Source organism: Dama dama, chromosome 5 (assembly GCF_033118175.1).
Source record: "Dama dama isolate Ldn47 chromosome 5, ASM3311817v1, whole genome shotgun sequence".
NCBI classification, from domain to species: Eukaryota; Metazoa; Chordata; class Mammalia; order Artiodactyla; family Cervidae; genus Dama; species Dama dama.
The window spans coordinates 82,377,489-82,395,917 of record NC_083685.1 but is presented as its reverse complement, the minus strand read 5'-3'; the positions used below and the strand labels follow the sequence as shown (position 1 = coordinate 82,395,917).

At 38.1% G+C, this 18,429-nt stretch overlaps 1 protein-coding gene across 1 annotated transcript in view; it reads left to right on the top strand.

Moving 5' to 3' along the window:
* The window catches only part of BCAS3 (BCAS3 microtubule associated cell migration factor), a 583,611-nt gene that overhangs the window by 269,302 nt on the left and 295,880 nt on the right, over positions 1-18,429 (top strand). Inside the window, exon 20 of the mRNA XM_061140731.1 lies at positions 2,156-2,256. Coding sequence (XP_060996714.1) covers positions 2,156-2,256 — 101 coding nt within the window. The remainder of the gene's footprint in view (positions 1-2,155; positions 2,257-18,429) is intronic.

The following is an 18,429-nucleotide window of genomic DNA, read 5'->3' as shown; positions in this document are numbered from 1 at the left end:
ATAAGGAAGGCTGAGCACCAAAGAGTTGATGCTTTTGAACTGTGGTGTTGGAAAAGACTCTTGAGAGTCCCTTGGACTGCAAGGAGATCAAACTAGTCAATCCTAAAGAAAATCAACCCTGAATATTCACTGAGAAGACTAATGCTGAAGCTGAAGCTTCATTACCTTGGCTATGTGATGCAAAGAATTGACTCATTGGAACCCTTATTGCTGGGAAAGATGGATGGCCAGAGAAGAAGGGGGTGACTGAGGATGAGATGGTTGGATGGCATCACGGACTCAATGGACATGAATTTGGGCAAACTCTGGGAGGTAGTGAAGGACAGGGTAGCCTGGCGTGCTGCAGTCCGTGGGATCGCAGAGTTGGATGCAACTGAGTGACTGAACAAAAATGCCTCTTGTTGCATTTTTTTTATAATTCATTCCTTTTTTAATTGAGATATAATTTATATGTAATGCGTATAATACAATTCAGTCACTTAAAGTGAATTTTCACTGGGTTTTGCACCCATCACCGCAGTCAGTTTTTTGAGGGTGGTGGGGTCTTTGTTGTGGCACGAGGGCTTCTCTTGTTCTGGTGCATGGGCTTGGTTGCCCTGCAGCATGTTGGATCTTAGTTCCCGAACCAGGGATCGAACCCACATCCCCTTCATTGGAAGATGGATTCCTAACCACTGGAACACCACAGTCAGTTTTCATCAACCTCCAATGAAACCCCGTATCTGTTAGCAATCACTCCCCTCCAACCATTTTCCTTCAACTCTTCAGCCCTAGGCAACACCAGTTTACCTCGTGTCTTTGGATTTGCCTACTCTGGACATTTCACGTAAATGGAACCATACAAAATGTGACCTGTTGCATCTGACTTCCTTCGCTTAGTGCAGTGTTTTTAATGCCCAGCGATGTTAAGCATGTAGTGGAACTTCATTCCTTTTTTCATGGCCAAGTGATTTATATGGATAGACCACATTTTGTTTATCCATTTATCACTTGATGGACATTGCCACTGTTTAGCTGTCAAGAATTATGCTCCTAAGAATATTAGCCAAGTAAATAAATATTAAAATAATAATAATAAATAAAGTGATTCCCCAAGATAAAATGGCTCATCACAGTAAAAATGTTTATTAAAATCAGAGTCCTCCTTGAGAGTACATAGTCATTAGAATTTTTATAATCTAGCATAAAGAGGGAGAAATAAGATACAGGACAAAACCCAGTCCATATAGTGTATACTGGTACAGGAGAGACAGAAAATTGGTCCTGATGTGTGTGAAAGTATTAGTTGCTCAGTTGTGTCTGACTCTGAGACCCCATGGACTGTAGCCTCTCTGTCCATGAGATTTCCCAGCAAGAATACTGGAGTGGGTTGCCATCGCCTGCTCCAGGGGATCGTCCTGACCCAGGGATCAAACCTGTGTTTCCTGCATTATAGGCAGATTCTTTACTATCTGAGCCATCAGGGAAGCTATGTATGTAAGGAAACAGACAAAAATGGATATGAAAATCATCTCTCTCTTTTTGACATTTAAAAATATTCTTGTATTGATTTTTGGTGGCTCCAGCACTCTTTCCTACTACTTGACTGCACTGGATTGACCTGATCAATATATTACGTGTCAAGCTATTTAGGAGTGGGCAGATCTAATTAAAATTAGTGCACCATCATTGAAATAAGTGGCTTATTTTGGAACTCATGCTAATCAGGTCTTTAATAAGTCTAGCATTAACTGTGTTTTCTTAACCATTATTTTCTGCTTTATTTTATTTTAAAATGTAAATATATTCTAAGAATAGAGGGTGCTAACAGTTGTCAGAAATGCTAACAATTGTCAGAAATTAGGTAAAAATTAGTTGTGGCATTTGAGTTTCACACTTCCTCTCTGTTCAGTGTTTTGACTGTCTTGTCTGTTATGTTGGAGGGTCGTCTGCTATTAAACTAATATTGACTCTATGTAATTTGTAGACTCACTGCCACCTTTTTATTCTTCCTAAGCAGATGGCTTTGTGTTTCAGGTTTCAGCACTCCAGCAAGTTCATTTTAATGATTAAAATGATAGTGTGAGTTTATATTAGTGTCTATAAGTGGTGACAGTGATGATTTATATTCCATCTATTAAGCCTGAGTCTTAATAATCTTCTGTTATTTCCTTAGAACTCCTCAATGGAATGAACTGCAGCCACCATTTAACGCAAACCACCCTCTGCTCCTCGCTGCAGATGCAGTGCAGTATTATCAGTTCCTGCTTGCTGGCTGTGAGTAGTTCTTAATTTTTTCCTTCCATACACTATTTTGAGCTTTCATCTTAAAATGCTCACTTTTAATGCAATCATGCATATTACCAATGGTCATATGGCCAGAGGCCATAAACAATCTGATGGAGGCAAGGAAGATATTTAATACAATACCTCATAAGCTTTAGCACACATTAATTGTGCTTCTGGACGTTCATGTTCCCTGGTCATGACATATACCCTTACTTTTATATAAATTGATAGAGAGTATCTATGTGGTGGGTATTCTCAAAATTTTTTTAAAAAAATAAAGATTCTAGGATATAATAAAGTTTCATAAAATTGGAATCTATTTCTGACATAAAAAAAGTTACATACTTTTTGCTGTGGAAATTGTATTAGCAGGCTTTTTGCTTTGTAGGATTTTTTTTGCAACATTGAAGTAGTGATTGCAGCTCCATAAGGATTTTGTTTACTTTTGATCTGGGTTCTTTTTTTACTTAAGGAGAAAAAAGTATACATTGAACTAGAAACAGCCTTCTTTGTAAGTGAGACCGGAAAAGATAATGTAATATTTATTATCCAGCTTACGGTCATGGAATTAAAAATTCTTTACAATTATAATGTAAATCTGTAGAATTCACTGAATCCTTAATTTAACTGGATGGCTCTGAGTACTGTATGCTTTTAGGAAATTTTCTGTAAATCAACACTGACATGTTTTTAATAGAGTTTTGTTCTATCAGACTTATTTTCTTGCCTGGTTGTATTATGCAGTATGAAGTAAAAAAATTTGTAAAACAATTTTATGTTTATAATGTGTTATATGTTATACTAGAAACAGAGGAAGTGTACTGACTTTGCACTAAAGTTAGGAAGCTCCGTAATTGTAACAAAGAATTGGTGGTTTCATTTCTCTTGTGTGATTGAATTCACTGATTCTTCTAGCATGTATTTATTGAATGACATCTCTGTGTCAGTAGCTTGTGGTTGAAATGAGAGTAGTATGTTGCTTCTGTCCTCGTGAATTCAGTATCTAATTTAGGAGACAGATGTTTTATCAAAACATAGAAGAAAGTGAGACAGGTCATCAGTGAAGGGTTACACATGGAATTGTGAAGACAATGGCTTAAGTTGCTAAACTGTTTACAGAGGGATAGTAGGTAAGTGGTTTTCTGGTTTAAGAAGCAGAGTATGTAAAAGTTCTTAGGTTCTTGGTTATCTCAGCATATATTTAACTCTATCATATGACTTGGAAAAAACATATATTGATATATAATGCCAATGTTTATAAGAACATTTTCCCATACCTCTCTACAGAGGTAAAATAGTTAATTGTTGAATTAAGTATAGTTGACTATTTCAGCATTAATACCGGGTTTCTTTGTTTAGTTACTTTGTAATATACTTTTTATTGATTTGTTTTTGGCTGCACTGGGTCTGCACCGCTGCAGGCAGGCTTTCCCTAGCTGAGATGAGCAGGGGCCACTCTCTGTAGCCGTGTGCAGGTTTCTCGTTGCAGCGGCTTCTCTCATTGCAGAGAGTGGGCTCTAGGGCATGCTGGTGCCCTAGTGGTTGTGGCACATGGGCTTAGATGCTCTGTGGCACATGGAGTTTTCCCAGACCAGGGATTGAACTCGTGTTCCCTGCATTGGCAGGCAGATTTTTTACCACTGGACCACCAGGGAAGTCCTCTTTAGTTATTTTGACAGGTCTGTTACAGTAGACAAACAGTAGCAAGTTCCAAATATGTAGAAAAAGATACGGGCCCCCCCAAAAAAAAAATGCAGCTATCTCTATTCCTTGACTTATTTGTTCCAGTGAGTTAAGCGAACTTTATTTTAACAGCTCTAAACACCTTTGTTCAATTCTTAGAACTACAAAACCCCCCAGGTGCATGGCTGAAGAACCACCACTGTAGCCCAAGCTGTCAGTCGTTTTCAAACATTGCAACAACACCATCGGAATTTCACCTTAGAAAGAACACCCTGGCAGTGTTGTAGAAGAGGTTCAGGAGTAGGGAAGAGGTGTGGCAGCTACATGATACTAGAGCGAGATGGGAGGGTGTTAATTAAGGCTTTTACATAGAAGACAGAATAAACCTGTGAGATGTTGCACAGCTGAACTAGAACAAAATTAGGCAATTTGAAATAGTCACTGGTGATTGTTTGATTTCTGAATAAAATATGTAATATAATGCATGTCATGTTAGATGTTTTTGAATTCTAGATGGATTAGCATAGGAATAAGGATGAAAAGGCCAAGTTTCTAGTTCCAGACCACCTCTCATTAACTTGATAAGTATAAAGTATCAGTAATAATACTTGCTCTTATAAAGGGGTTACTGTGGTCAGTGCAGTGATGCTCAGCATCATTCTGAACCTTACTTTCTTATTTCAGAAATAAATAAGAAATATTTTCAATTAATAGACTTCAGGGACTTAACAATGGAATACCTATTTTGAATCTGTAATCTTGACCTTGTTGCCAGATCTGTTGTCTAAGTGACAGACTTCATATGTGTGTCCTATATCTTGGTTACATAATTGTTATGTTTCCTCTTATCTAGTGAAATGTTACTATAGATATAACTTAATTTAAAAAACACCTCAGAAATAGGTAATTCTGTAATAATTATTATACTACTTCTTTACATTGGCAGCAGAGACACAGATTTAGCCTGAATTTTGAAGTCACATTTTCTTACATAAAGAAAGGCTATTGGGGGACATCCCTGGTAGTCCAGGGGTTAAGAATCTGCCTTGCAATTCAGGGAACATAGGTTTGATCCCTGGTTAAAGAAGTAGGTTCCCATATGCCGCAGAGCAGCTAAGCCCACAATACCGCAATTACTGAGTCTGCACTTCACAACCATAGTCTGTGTGCCGCAATGAAAGATCTAGAATTACACAAAGATCCCACCTGCCACAGTGCAGCCAAATAAATAATTTTTTTTTTTTAAAGAAAAAGGCTATTTGATTGAGAGTCCTGGACAAACTAGTATATTTCATGACTAAAGAAATTAAATGTTCAAAACATGGACATCTGCATCAGAGGAGTAAAAGCTGAAATATAATTGGTTAAAGCAATGCTGGAGCCGGTTTAGAGAGAATACCTTTACCTGCCCATCTGTTGAGCCCTTTATGCAGTTTATAACCTCCTGAAGACTTTCTTACTACCTTCTTGCTTTCTCTCCATTTCCCTTACTGAAACCATTTGAAAAGATGATATTGTACCTGGTGGCAGGAAGTTTTTGTTTTACTTGACCATGTTGAAAATCTGCAGACTTTTCATAATATAGTACTGAAAGTATCTTCAAATATAATCATTTGGAGTAAAACTGTAATGCAGACTTCACTAGTGTCGCCAGCATTTTCTTTGGTTGTGTCTGAATCTGTGGATCAAGTGAAGTAGACTTGTACAAACTCCGGAAGTTGTAATAATACTCAACAAAGAATGATGTAAATGGAAATGCAAAAGACACTTTGTCGCAGGGAGAAGAGACTAGGAGAGCAGGATGTTTAGCAAGGAATCCCCACCTCCCCTTCCAGCCCTGTAATCATAACAAGTACACTGCTAGTTGATAAACAAAAGTTCTGCATATGTGGCCTAAGGGTCACTGGTGGGCAGGGAAAGGGAAATGCGCCTGAACATTAAATATTTCTTACCTAAATATAGTGAAGTAAGTGAAAACTCCAAATTTTATATTCCTAACTCTAGTCATGTTTACTACCCATACTAATTGAATGGAATGATTCAAAATTGAGCAACTTTGATGTATGAATTGACTCATATGAGCCTGCCCCTTACAAAGTCACTCTGGAGGTGGAATTTACTTCTTTGTTATTAGGGTGAGCCATACGAAATTGCTGTTTAGAATAAGCCCAAAAAGTCATATGGTTTGAGTAGATTGATTAGTTTATGTGTGTAGAGAAGATATGCAGATGGTAGTCTAATTTTGCTATCTAGCTCAGTGAGGATGAAAGTTAAGAATCTAATATTAAAAAAAAAGTTTTGCCTGGGTCATAAGAAATCTTGGGAATTGTTTATAAAAAGATTACAGTAGTGATGATTAGTGATTTTTGTGGTAATAGTATTTTTTTTCCCTTCAAGAAAAATGCATAACTGTAGTTACCTTTTCTAATATAGTCATTTTATTTTAGTGTATTCCTTTGCCAAAAACAAAGATGAGACTAACAGATATCAACCAGCTTTGAATGTGATCTCAAAGTAGATAATACTTTTTCTTTAGTCTGTTTCCGAGCTTCCCAAATTGTAAATTAAAAACAGGGCTTACGGAGTTAAACTGGGGAAGTTTTATTTGGGCAGAAAATAATGTTTCCTCCTTTTCTTTCAGGTGATTTGGCAGGAGCAGTATTTTTAAGTTGCTGACATTAACTAGCTTTGCTGGGGATAGGTCAGGCTTTGAACTTCTAAGATAATCCATGGGTATGTGAGAAGTTCCTCCCTAAGTTTACTGAGTTTTCTTTGTTAAATGTTAACAAAGGATCATGCAAAGGAAATACAGCTCTGATACACACTGAAAATGGCTAAGGCGTATATATGGGGGTTTTTGTTAATTTTTAACTATCTTTCAAATATAATTGACAAAATATTGACAAAAATTGACAAAACACAGAAATAGTGTGAATGTACCGTGGTCTTTAAAACACATGTGTGTGTGTGACAACAGTAGTATAAAAACCAGGAGAGTGGGAAATGGAACTTACTGTTGTAAGGTTTTTATTGAATGTGTGACTTCAACATCATTTGGAGGCAAACTGTGTTGTTAAAGATGTATGATGAAATAAAAAACAAACCTAAGTGCTGAAAAAAGGAAGTAAAGTGTTAAGAATAAGCAAGTTGATGTAACTCTAAGCAACATCAGTACTCATGTTAGTTATAAATGGCCTAAATACTGGACAAGTCAGAGATTGTCAAGTTGGGTCAAAAAATAAAACCCAGTTATATGCTGCTTAGGAGAAACTCACTTTTTTTAATCAATATTTTTTTATTGATATATAGTTGATTTTTATTGACATGTATTTGCTGTAGTCCATGGGGTTGCAGAGTCAGATACGACTTAGCAACCGAAGAACTGCAACAGCTGTTGCTTTATAATGTTGTGTTAATTTCCGCTTTATAGCAGAGGGATTCGGTTATATTGATACATGTATATATACATTCTTTTTTAAAATATTCTTTTTCATTATGATTTATCATGGGATCCTCAATATAGTTCTCTGTGCTCTCGAATAAGATCTTGTTGTTTACCCGTTTCATATATAAAAACTTACATCCGCTAACCCCAAACTCATACTCAATTCCTACCTCAGTCCCCACCCCCTTGGCAACCACTAGTCTGGGAAAACCCACTTTAAACTCTCACTTGTTACATTCATATTAGACGAAGTAGAGCGCTCCACCCAACAACAGTAGAGTGTGCATTCTTTTCAAGTGCACAAGGAACATTGACAAATACAGACCTTCTTCCAGGCCATAAAACAAGTCTCAATAAATTTAAAAGCTTTCAAGTTATACAAAGTATATATATTCTGGGACCACAATGGAATTAAATAAGAAATGATTAACAGATCTCAGGAAAATCTACAAATATATGGAAAGTAAATGATACACTTCTACATGATATATGGTTCATAGGAGAAATCAAAAGGGAAATTAGGATATTTTTAGCTGAATGAAAATAAAAACAGAACACATCCCTATCTTAGACTACTATTCAGGGAGAAAAAAATAGTATGTTGAAGTATAAATACATGCCACAAGTTGGATGATTCTCAAGGGCATCCTGTAGAGAGACCGTATGAGGGAGGGTTGAATATGACCATGAAGAATTCAGTAGATCTTTGATGGAACAGTTCTGTATCTTGACTGAAGCTGAGGTTATACAGATAAACGTGTGTGACAAAATGGAATAGAATTACATATAAACACCCCCTCACACTCTCACCACAAAATAAGTGTATGTAAAATTGTATGTGTAAGACTAGTGTAATCTGATTAAGGTCGCTGGATTGTACCAATGATACTTTCCTGGTTTTGAAAATAGGTGAAGGGTGTGCAGACCTTCATTGTACTATTTTAGCAACTTGATAGGAATCTATAGTTATTTAAAAATAAAAACTTTGGAGAAAAAATGAAAAATTTGTGGGATGGCACTAAAATGGTACTCAGGGTGAAATTCATAGAACTAAATGCCCATGTTAGAACATGAAATCAGTGGTGTCAGCTTTCATATTCGGAAACTAGCAAAAGTAGAGTGAATTATAGCACAAGAAAGGAAATAGTTAAAGATCAGAGTGGAAAGTAATTAAATTGTAAAATTGTGGTATGGGGTTCTTCTCCTTGGAGATTCTTTGATTTGTGGGATTTTAGTTTTCATTAGATTTGAAAATTTTAATGCAGTTATATCTTCAATTTTTTTCCTATCATTCCTCTTTGCTCCTTTTCTGACTGCAATTATATATATGTTCACAACTTGATATTTTCCCAACTCACTGATTCTTTGCTCAGTTAAAAAATTCTCTTTCCCTCTCTCTGTTTGATTTTGTATAGTTTGTATTTCTGTGTATTTATATATCTATATTGTCATCTCTTCTGCTCTGTCTAGTTTGCTATTTTGTTCAACACATTTGTCATTTCAGATACCATATTTTTCATCCAGTGCCATCTGGGTGTTCTTTTATATCTTTCATTTCTTTCTTCATCATGTACATATGTGAACATATAGAACATTTATTTTGTAATAGTTGCTTTAGAATCCTGGTGTGCTCTTTTCACCCTGGTATTGTTGGGGAGCTTTTCTATTGACTGGTGTTTTTCTTCTTGGTGTGCCTTCCTGCTTCTGTGTGTACCTAATGATTTTTGATAGGATGCTGGGCAGTTTTAGTTTCACATTACTGACTAGTGGTTTATTCTCCATTCCTGAGAGGTACTCAAGCTGTTGTTGTTGGTGTTCAGTCACTAAGTTGTGTCTGACTCTTTGTGACCCCATGGACTGCAGCGCACCAGGTCTCTCTGTCCATCACCATCTCCTGGAGTTTGCCCAAGTTCATGTCCATTGAATTGGTGATGTCATCCAACCATCTCATCCTCTGCTGCCCTCTTCTCCTTTTTCCTTCTCAAGTTACTTGGAATAAATTTTGTTCTTTCTTTATTTTTAAGCTTTGTTATGGATGATTCAAAAAATAGCCTTTTGCTTAGGGCAGATTAAAGAAGGAAGAAGTTAATTCTTGGTGGGGATGAAGAGAAGTGGCTGAATTTTGGAGAAATTGAACAAGTTTCATCTGTAGGATTGGGGACTATATGAGGTTACTGAAGAAAAGTAAAGAGAAATGGATGACTGGTGTGAACAAAAGGTTATATCATTCACTGAAACACTGAGAGAAGTATGTTGCCTAGAGTAGGAGAGAGAATTGCTGATTACAGCGTTGCCTTTCTTTGGGTGCATGTAGTATATTTGTTGTTCTGTCATTCAGTCACATCTGACTCTTTGAGACCTGTGGACTGCAGCATGACAGGCTTCCCTGTCCTTCACTATCTCTGAGAGCTTGCTCAAACTCACATCCATTGAGTTAGTGATGCCATCCAACTATCTTGTCCTCTTTTCCTCCTGCCTTCAGTCTTTCCCAGCATCAAGGTCTTTACCAGTGAGTTGGCTCTTTGTATCGGCCGGCCAAAGTATTGGAGCTTCACCCTCAGCATCAGTCCTTCCAATGAATATTCAGGACTGATTTCCTTTAGGACTGACTGGTTTGATCTCCTTGCAGTCCAAGGGACTCTCAAGAGTCTTCTCCAACACCACAGTTTAAAAGCATCAATTCTTTTGGCACTCAGCCTTCTTTATGGTCCAGTTCTCACATCCATACATAACTACTGGAAAAACCATAGCTTTGACTATAAGGACCGTTGTTGGCAAAGTAATATAGCATGGTGGTAATATTCAGTAGGTTCTTGGAGATAACTCAGAAACTCCATCTATACATACTCCATATGTGTATTTATAGATTTGAGCTCCTTTCTGAGATTTTTTGGATTATAATCAGTAACTGATGTAAACTTTCTCTGAAATAATTTTATCCCAAAGAGAGTTTAGAAGGAAGAGATGAGGTTCTATTATGGTATAGAGAGAATAACATTTAAAAACTCAATGTAAATCACTCAAAAAATCCACCTGAAATGTTACTTTTGAATAGCTGGACTGTCTATTGATATATTGACTTTTAAAAAATGTTGTTTTACTGATCACTTGGACTTCACTAGCACTTTTGTTTAAGTCTTTATGTGATAATGAAGTAGATGATACCTAAAGCTAGTATTGACATTTGTCTTTTACCTAGAGCTGTGAAGGGCTTGAAGTACTTTCCTGGTGGCTCAGATGGTAAAGAATCTGCCTGCAGTGCAGGAGTGCCAGGTTTGATCCCTGGGTTGAAAAGATCCCCTGAAGATGGGAATGGCAACCCACTTCAATTTACTGCCTGGAGAATGCCATGGAGAGAGGAGCCTGGTGGGCTGCAGTCCATGAGGTTATAAAGAGTCGGACATGACTTAGCAACTACCACTTTAGAACTACGAGGAGCACAAGTAGGCAGCATATTTAAGGTTAGATTCTAGAGCTCTTGATTTTGAGCTAAATTTTGTGCTGTTGGCCTACCAGCTACAACCGTGAGAGTAAAAATAGGAAATGTTTTTCTTTGTAATAAAGTCACACTTCAAGGTTTAGAGAGAAGACATTTTTAGAGTATTTTACTATCTTGTTTTATTGGTTTTATAATACAATGGTGTGATCTATTTTGAAGATACTGGTACAAAAAGGGTGAAAAAAGTACTGGTCTCCTCTACCATGGTCATCATCAGTGCCCTGGAAAAACAATTAAACAGGCAGCAATTTTCTGAGCCGCTCTCTTTAGAGTGTCACGTTAGATTTACCCTAACATCCTGGATTGCATCGCTGTTGTGGTATGTACCAAGTATGGCAGAGGTACTCAACAATATTTCCTTGCATTGTCCATAATAAATATTTGCCCAAGAGTTGGTAGGGTGGAAGGGGAAAGAAAGAAATGTTTTTCTACTGTAGAGGAAACTTGTAATGTAGAACTTATTTATAGAGTATTTATAGTCCATTGTTGGGTCATTGGGTGTGTCATACTGCTCTATCTAGGTCTGAATATCTGTAGTACTTAAAACACCACTTCATATTGAATTATATTCGCTGGATTCTCTGATTTATACTTAATTTTATCAACTGACATATGTCCTTCCTTAGAGAAATGATTTTAGTGAAATGGTGTTTTTCTCCAAGAGACATATTATCTGTTTGAGAAATATTGATCCTGAATTTAGCTATATGTATGCTGTTTAACTTGAGGAACATTATGAAATTCAATACATTTTCTTCCTCAATGAAAATATATAGTTTATCAAAAAGTTCAGTTTACTTTCTTTCCCTTTGTGTTCATGGGATACATGCTTTTTATTGATACTCATATCTTTACATAGATCTTCACACCTGTGGAATAGTTGGTTGAGTTTCTCTGTCATTGTTGATTTGCTGCTAAGAGGTTTCAGCACCAGAAGTCCTTTCTGTTACAACATAATGACCTAGACTTCATTTTGAATTAAATCTTATTATTTCTGTCATTTGCTTTAGTGTTCATCATATGGGGAGAAAAAGTTCTTATGTTCACAACACCATCCTGTTGTAATTGTTTTTTAAAATTGAAATGAAACAAAAGAAAAGTTATTATAGAGGGTTGTTTTATTCTTTTAGATGTCTTTTTTCATTTTACAGAATTGTGAGTGTTATTACAACTTACTATTCCTTTAAGTTTTTTTATGACATGCTTTTTTCCCCAGGTACAGTTGAGTGTATTTGTTTCCATTTATGCTGTTAATATTCATTGCCATTGAATTGGCAGATTTGGCTCGGGTAGAGCATTGCTTCTGATAGATTAAAGAAAAGTAATCTATTGGTCATAAAGCCTCTAGTCCATGAGTACCACTGCTTCTGATATCATTTACTCTGTCCCACCAGAGTTTAGTGGCTCAGTTGGTAAAGAATCTGCCTGCAACGCAGGAGACCCAGGTTCAACCTCTGGGTTGGGAAGATCTCCTGGAGAAGGGAATGGCTACCCACTGCAGTATTCTTGCCTGGCGCATTCCATGGACACAGGAGCCTGGCAGGCTACAGTCCATGCGGTTGCCAAGAGTTGGACATGACTGAGCGACTAACGCTTTCACTTCACCAGAAGTTTAAGGTTCTTCTGTTCAGATACTGATACCTCTGAATGTGCGTTTTGTTAATTGGGTAGTAGGGATACAAGATGGAGGGTGTGGGGGTATCTGTTTGCCCTTTTTTCCAAAAATAAGGGGCCAAAAGAGAATGGTCTGTGTCTGCTTACCTGCAGTAATGTAATGGGTTGATATCGGTGGAAGCTTGTAGTTTGATGCGCCATCACTTCCATCAGGAAGGTTAATTGCTAACAAATGACTAAATGGGAATTTAGGGGGAATGGTACAGCAGTCTGCTGTGTTGTGGTGAGGGGAGTTCTGGCGCCATTTCAGGGTCACTATTTGTATCTGTCTATCAGAGTTAGGATACAGTTGTTTCTCCCAGTTTCAGCCTTCTCTATAGAATTTCTGTCAGTTGTTTGACTCCATTAAGTGTGCAGAGGAAATAAAAGCCTGAATGACCAATCCACCAGGGGCTATGGATAGACCCTTTCATTGTCCATACTTGGAGCACTGCATTAGGTCTCATTATCCATTTATAATAAGCGACCTCTGCCCCCTGGATCATTGAAAAAGATTCAGTGTGCTTTTCTGACACATAGGGCACCTTTCTCAGCAGACACATTGAACAATGGGACGTCTGGTAGTCTGGAGGACTAGTGTACATGGCAGGTTTTTAAATACACGGGCTGTGCCAAACCACTCTGGCAGTTTGCTCTCTCATGGTTCAAAAATGGGCTAAGGGGAGCCTAATATCTGGAATATGAATGCAGTATTCCTTTCCTCTTTTCTTTCTTTCTTCTTCTGTTTTTTAAAAAGTTAAGTTTTAATTGGATGATAATTGCTTTACATGTTGTGCTGGTTTCTGTCATACAACAACATGAAATTTTTTTTTGCCTTGTTTTTCAGTTTTGTGTTCTAGAAAGGATTTGCCTTCATCTCTGCTTGTGCATTTCCTGATAGAGAAATATGGAAAGATTTGGATACAGTGAATGGATAGATGCATCATTTTTGGAAAGTATTTGCCAAACATGTCCATGGAAATTATCTGTGATCCACTGAAAATCTCTCTTCTATTCCATGCTCTGCCCAAACTGGTAGGGACTGAATATCCCACTAAAAAGTTGGAGAAAGAATTTGATCCTTCCTTCATCTCTCTAACCCAGATTTATTCTATCATATAAATTTGGGCCAGCTACTTGAAATCTCTGCTCATCTTTCTCCAGCCCCCGGTACATAGACAGATGTGGGGAAAAGATGAAGATAACATAGTGACTATTGGATGAAATATATATTTATATTTTATCCATTAATGAAGTAAGAAAACTGTCATGTTCAGAGCATCACACTGTGTCAGCTGAAGGTGGCCGTCTAAGAATCTTGACCTCTCGTGCCTATGTGGCCCTAGTACAGTGTCTTGTTAATCAGTCGTTTACCTGAAGGATATTGGGATAGGGAAAATAAAAGATTGAGAGCCACTTCTTTACCAGTTCATGTGAAGAAACATTATAAAAGTATTATTTAAGTTTAAGAAGCATACATTTCATTAATAAAGCCTTGTTCCTCTTTCAGAAGCTTACTTTGCATTTAGTGTCACGTATGTTGGCTTGATCAATTTTTTAAAATATATGAGACACACAGGCACTCAAAGAAACCCAGTTTAGTGCAGTGAACTGGCAGCTACGCTCTCCAGTCGACCCCAGGTGTCTAGTTCAGCAAAGCAGTTTTCCTGTTAAGTGATGAACTGTGCCATGCTCCCTGATGCCCGGACACAGAGGTGTCACCTCCAGAGAGTAACCGTTGAGTTCCAGCACAGATTTTTCACTCCACACCAGCTATGGAAAACCATGTAGATGGCAGAGCTCTCTCCATGCCAAGAATTAATATATTAACTGGATTATAGCACCATTTGACAAATTGCTTACTAAATACATCAAAATTGATTGGACATTCTGTATTTGAATTGACAAATGGCTGCATTAGGAGAAGGAGGGAAATCCATTAATTATAGCTGCTCTCAACCATAGGAAATATAATCATATAAATATAGATTTTGTTAAAACAAAAATCTCTACTTCATGGTAGCATTGCTTATGTGTTTACTTGCACCTCTTTGCTATTAACAGAAGGGCTGCTCTTGGCCACTGCCCTTTAAGTAATAAAAAAATAGTAATTTCTGCTGTGCTTTATGTGCCAGTCTTTTATGACTGCGTGGTAGCTTTTAGTTCTTAGTCCCGAAGAATAGAAAATACAAGAGAAACGAAGCCTTTCTGCTCAGTTCTCAGCTGCACCTCTGTCTGTCTATCTTGCCCTTTGTATTCTCATATTATTTAAGTCAGAAGCTTTACTTTTGCTTCAATGATATGAAAACCGTGATCATCACTCAACTTCGTTGTAGAAACAAATTTTTTTCTCACGATCTTTCTTACTGAAGGTAAGAGAGACCACAGCACAGGCTGGTGGGTGAATGCCCTCGATTGTCCCTCTCCCGTTTGAATCTGTTCTCCTTATTGTTGTCATATGACAGGAAGCTTTCTGCCATGTGACTCTATGGAAGTTAGTGGAGAGATGAGAAACACTGAACTGCCTTTATTGCCTTTATGCCATTAGTTTCTTGCCTGTTCTACTATGCTTTCTTTGTATTTTAAAACCACATGAAGAGCCTCAGAACTTCCCTTATGTGATGTCAAGTTTGGGTCAGAGCTGAGATTATAAGGAATATTTGGGGGTTGGGCATTCTGCTGCCTTCCAAGGCTGTTTTCTAGGTGCCAGTGGTCCTTCTATGGTTATGCCATTTATACCTTTAAGTATGAAACCAAACCAGTATTTTCTAAAATGAAATCTTCTAATTCCTCAAGGGTATTATAGAGAATGTAAAGTGTGGCCCAAAGTACTTTCTTTTCTCTTGCTGCATGGAAGGCTTCCTTGAATGTCTATAACTTGCTTATGTTGAGACTTCTGGCCAAAGTTATTTTTTCCCCATTGTTTGATAGTTTTGTATGGTACCTCTGATCAGGATGCATAGATATTTATTAAGATGAGAAAATGACTATATTAAGATATGAAATAAAGAAATCGTGGAGACTAAATCAGTAATATAGTTTATATTTGTGGATAAACAACCCTCAAGATGTTTTACATGAAATTTTTAATTTAAAATACTTACAGGTAAAGACATCATGAATTGGGAGCTTCCCTTATGGTCCAGTGGTTAAGAATCAGCTTCACGATGCCGGGGACACAGGTTTGATCCCTGGTTGGGAGCTAAGATCCCAGAGCGGCTCAGCTCACATGCTGCAATTAGAGTTCATGCACTGCAGTGAAAGAATTGGTATGCTACAGTGAAGATCCTACGTGCTGTAACTAAGACCCAATGTAGCCAAATAAATAAATAATCATAATAAAAATACATCATGAATTGAAGTAGTTCATACTTCAGGTTAAGAACATGGTCTTTGGAGTTTGCAGTTCTAAATTCCATTCCTGCTGTTTGCTAGCTGGGTGATGTTGGGCAAATAACTTAACTGCTCTGGGCTTTAGTTTACCTACCATTAATGTGGGAATTAGTAATACCTACCTTATAAAATTGTTTTTAGATTAAATGAGGTAATTCATCCAAAAAGCTTCACACATTATCTTAGACAGAATGAAAAATAACTATAGATTAGCTTTGTGGGTGGAGTTTACAGAAATAGTATTCTTATTCTCCTTTGAGGCCTTTCTTGCCTCTCTCTGTTCCAAGGGCTTTATGACTGAGATACTCCCAGGTGGCATAGCTTTATTCTTAACAAGCAATAGGAACTTTTCTGGTGGTCCAGTGGTTAAGAATCCACCTGCCATTGCCAGGGACACAGGTTCGATCCCTGGACCTGAAAGATCCCACGTACTGTGGGGCGACTAGGCCCACGAGCCACAGCTGCTGAGCCTGTGCACCCCAGCGTCTGTGCTCTGCACAGGAGAAGCCACTGCAGTGAGAAGCCCGTGTGCGGAAACGAAGATTCAGTGCAGCCAAAAGTGAAAATACATAAATCAATTTCAAAAAATTGACAGTGAAGAGAAAGCATTTGTGGTAAATCCTGTCTCTTCTGTTAAGTGGTCATCTGGACAAGTAAGGTTTTAATGTGAGTATTTTCAAGGCTATAAAAGGCAATTTTACTTAGTAATTCTAATTGAAGCAAATTGAAAATTTCTCTTAGACCTGTTGGTTTTGAGCATCTCCAATCCCTTAGTAAACTATGGGAACTGGGATATTTCTTGGTGTCCACTGAAAGGCTTTCCTCTGGAAGTTCTTTCTGATAGTTAGTTGCCTTAAGACTCTGAAACCCAACTTGTGACATGTCAGAAGTGAAGTGAAGTGAAGTCGCTCAGTCATGTCCGACTCTTTGTGACCCCGTGGGCTGTAGCCCACCAGGCTCCTCTGTCCATGGGATTTTCCAGGCATGAATACTGGAGTGGGTTGCCATTTCCTTCTCCAGGGGATCTTCCCGACCCAGGGATTGAACCCAGGTCTCCCGCATTGTAGGCAGACACTTTACCCTGTGAGCTACCAGGGAAGCCCATGCCAGAAGGACATTTGATTTTCTGAGATTATCATTGAAATCATTGTTCACAATTCTGGTGAGCCTTTTGTTTTTTACTCCGTATTTTTTGAAGTTTATAATGAACATGTGTTCTTATGGCAGGTGAATTTCTTAGAAAAGGAATGAGAGAGAGTGGAAGAAAGAGGAGGGAGGGAATAAAGGAAGGAAGGAAAAGGATGAAAGGAAAATGGAAGGATGAACTACACAGTTTGTTACAAGGCAGGGAAATTAAATGTTCTACAGTAAAGTAAAGTTAATATGGCTGATTCTCACATATATGATGCTGTGAGAAAACAATACAGTCCTGAATACTTCCCAGATTTCCTAGTCTTGCCGTGAAAGAATCAAGATGACTCTTTGTCCATCTGCAGGTCAAAAAATAGTTGCTGTTTTTTCCGTTCATGAAGTGGTCTTAAAATTTTTTTATCATGGAAATGTTCAAACATACACAGAAGTACAGTGACTAGTATAATGAATCTGCGTATTACCCAGCTTGAAGAATTAACAACATTCTGCCACTCTTGTTTCTGATGTTATCTTAAAATTTTATTTACTTATGGCTACACTGGGTTTTCATTGCTGCCGTGGACTCTCTCGTGTGGCGAGCGGGAGCTACTCGCTTTGCGGTGCACGGGCTGCTCACTGCGGTGGCTTCTCTTGTGCAGAGCAAGGGCTCTATAGTGTGTGGGCTTCAGTAATTGTGGCATGTGGGCTTCAGTAATTGTGGCATGTGGGCTCACAGCTGCAGCCGGCGGGCTCTGGAGCACAGGCTCAGTAGTTGTGGTACGTGGGCTTAGTTGCCCCGCGACATGTGGAATCTAGTTCCCTGACCAGGGATCAAACTCTTGTCCCCTGCATTGGAAGGTGGATTCTTAACCACTGTACCACAAGGGAAGTACAGAAATCTTTTTTACTGTTGTTGTTTTTTAATGTATGGCGGATAAAGTGTTATGAGAAAGCCACCCACTGTTGTATCTTTTTACCTATTTAATACTTCCATGTATCTGTGTATATATATGAAGCTCCAGTACTTTGGCTACTTGATGCAAAGAGCTGACTCATTGGAAAAGACCCTGATGCTGGTAAAAACTGATGGGAGAAGCAGAAGAGGGTGGCGGAGGATGAGATGGACTGACCCCATGGACATGTATTTGAGCAAACTCCAGGAGATAGTGAAGGACAGAGGAGCCTGGCCTGCTGCAGTCCATGAGGTCACAAAGAGACAGACACAACTTAGCAACTGAACAACAATAGCAACACTTGCATGTATCTGATGACAAAGACTTAATGATAAGGGGATAGCTCTTTCTCGTAGTTGTATGTTGTGCAGTACGGGAAAGAACAAGCCTTCAAAAGTGTTCTC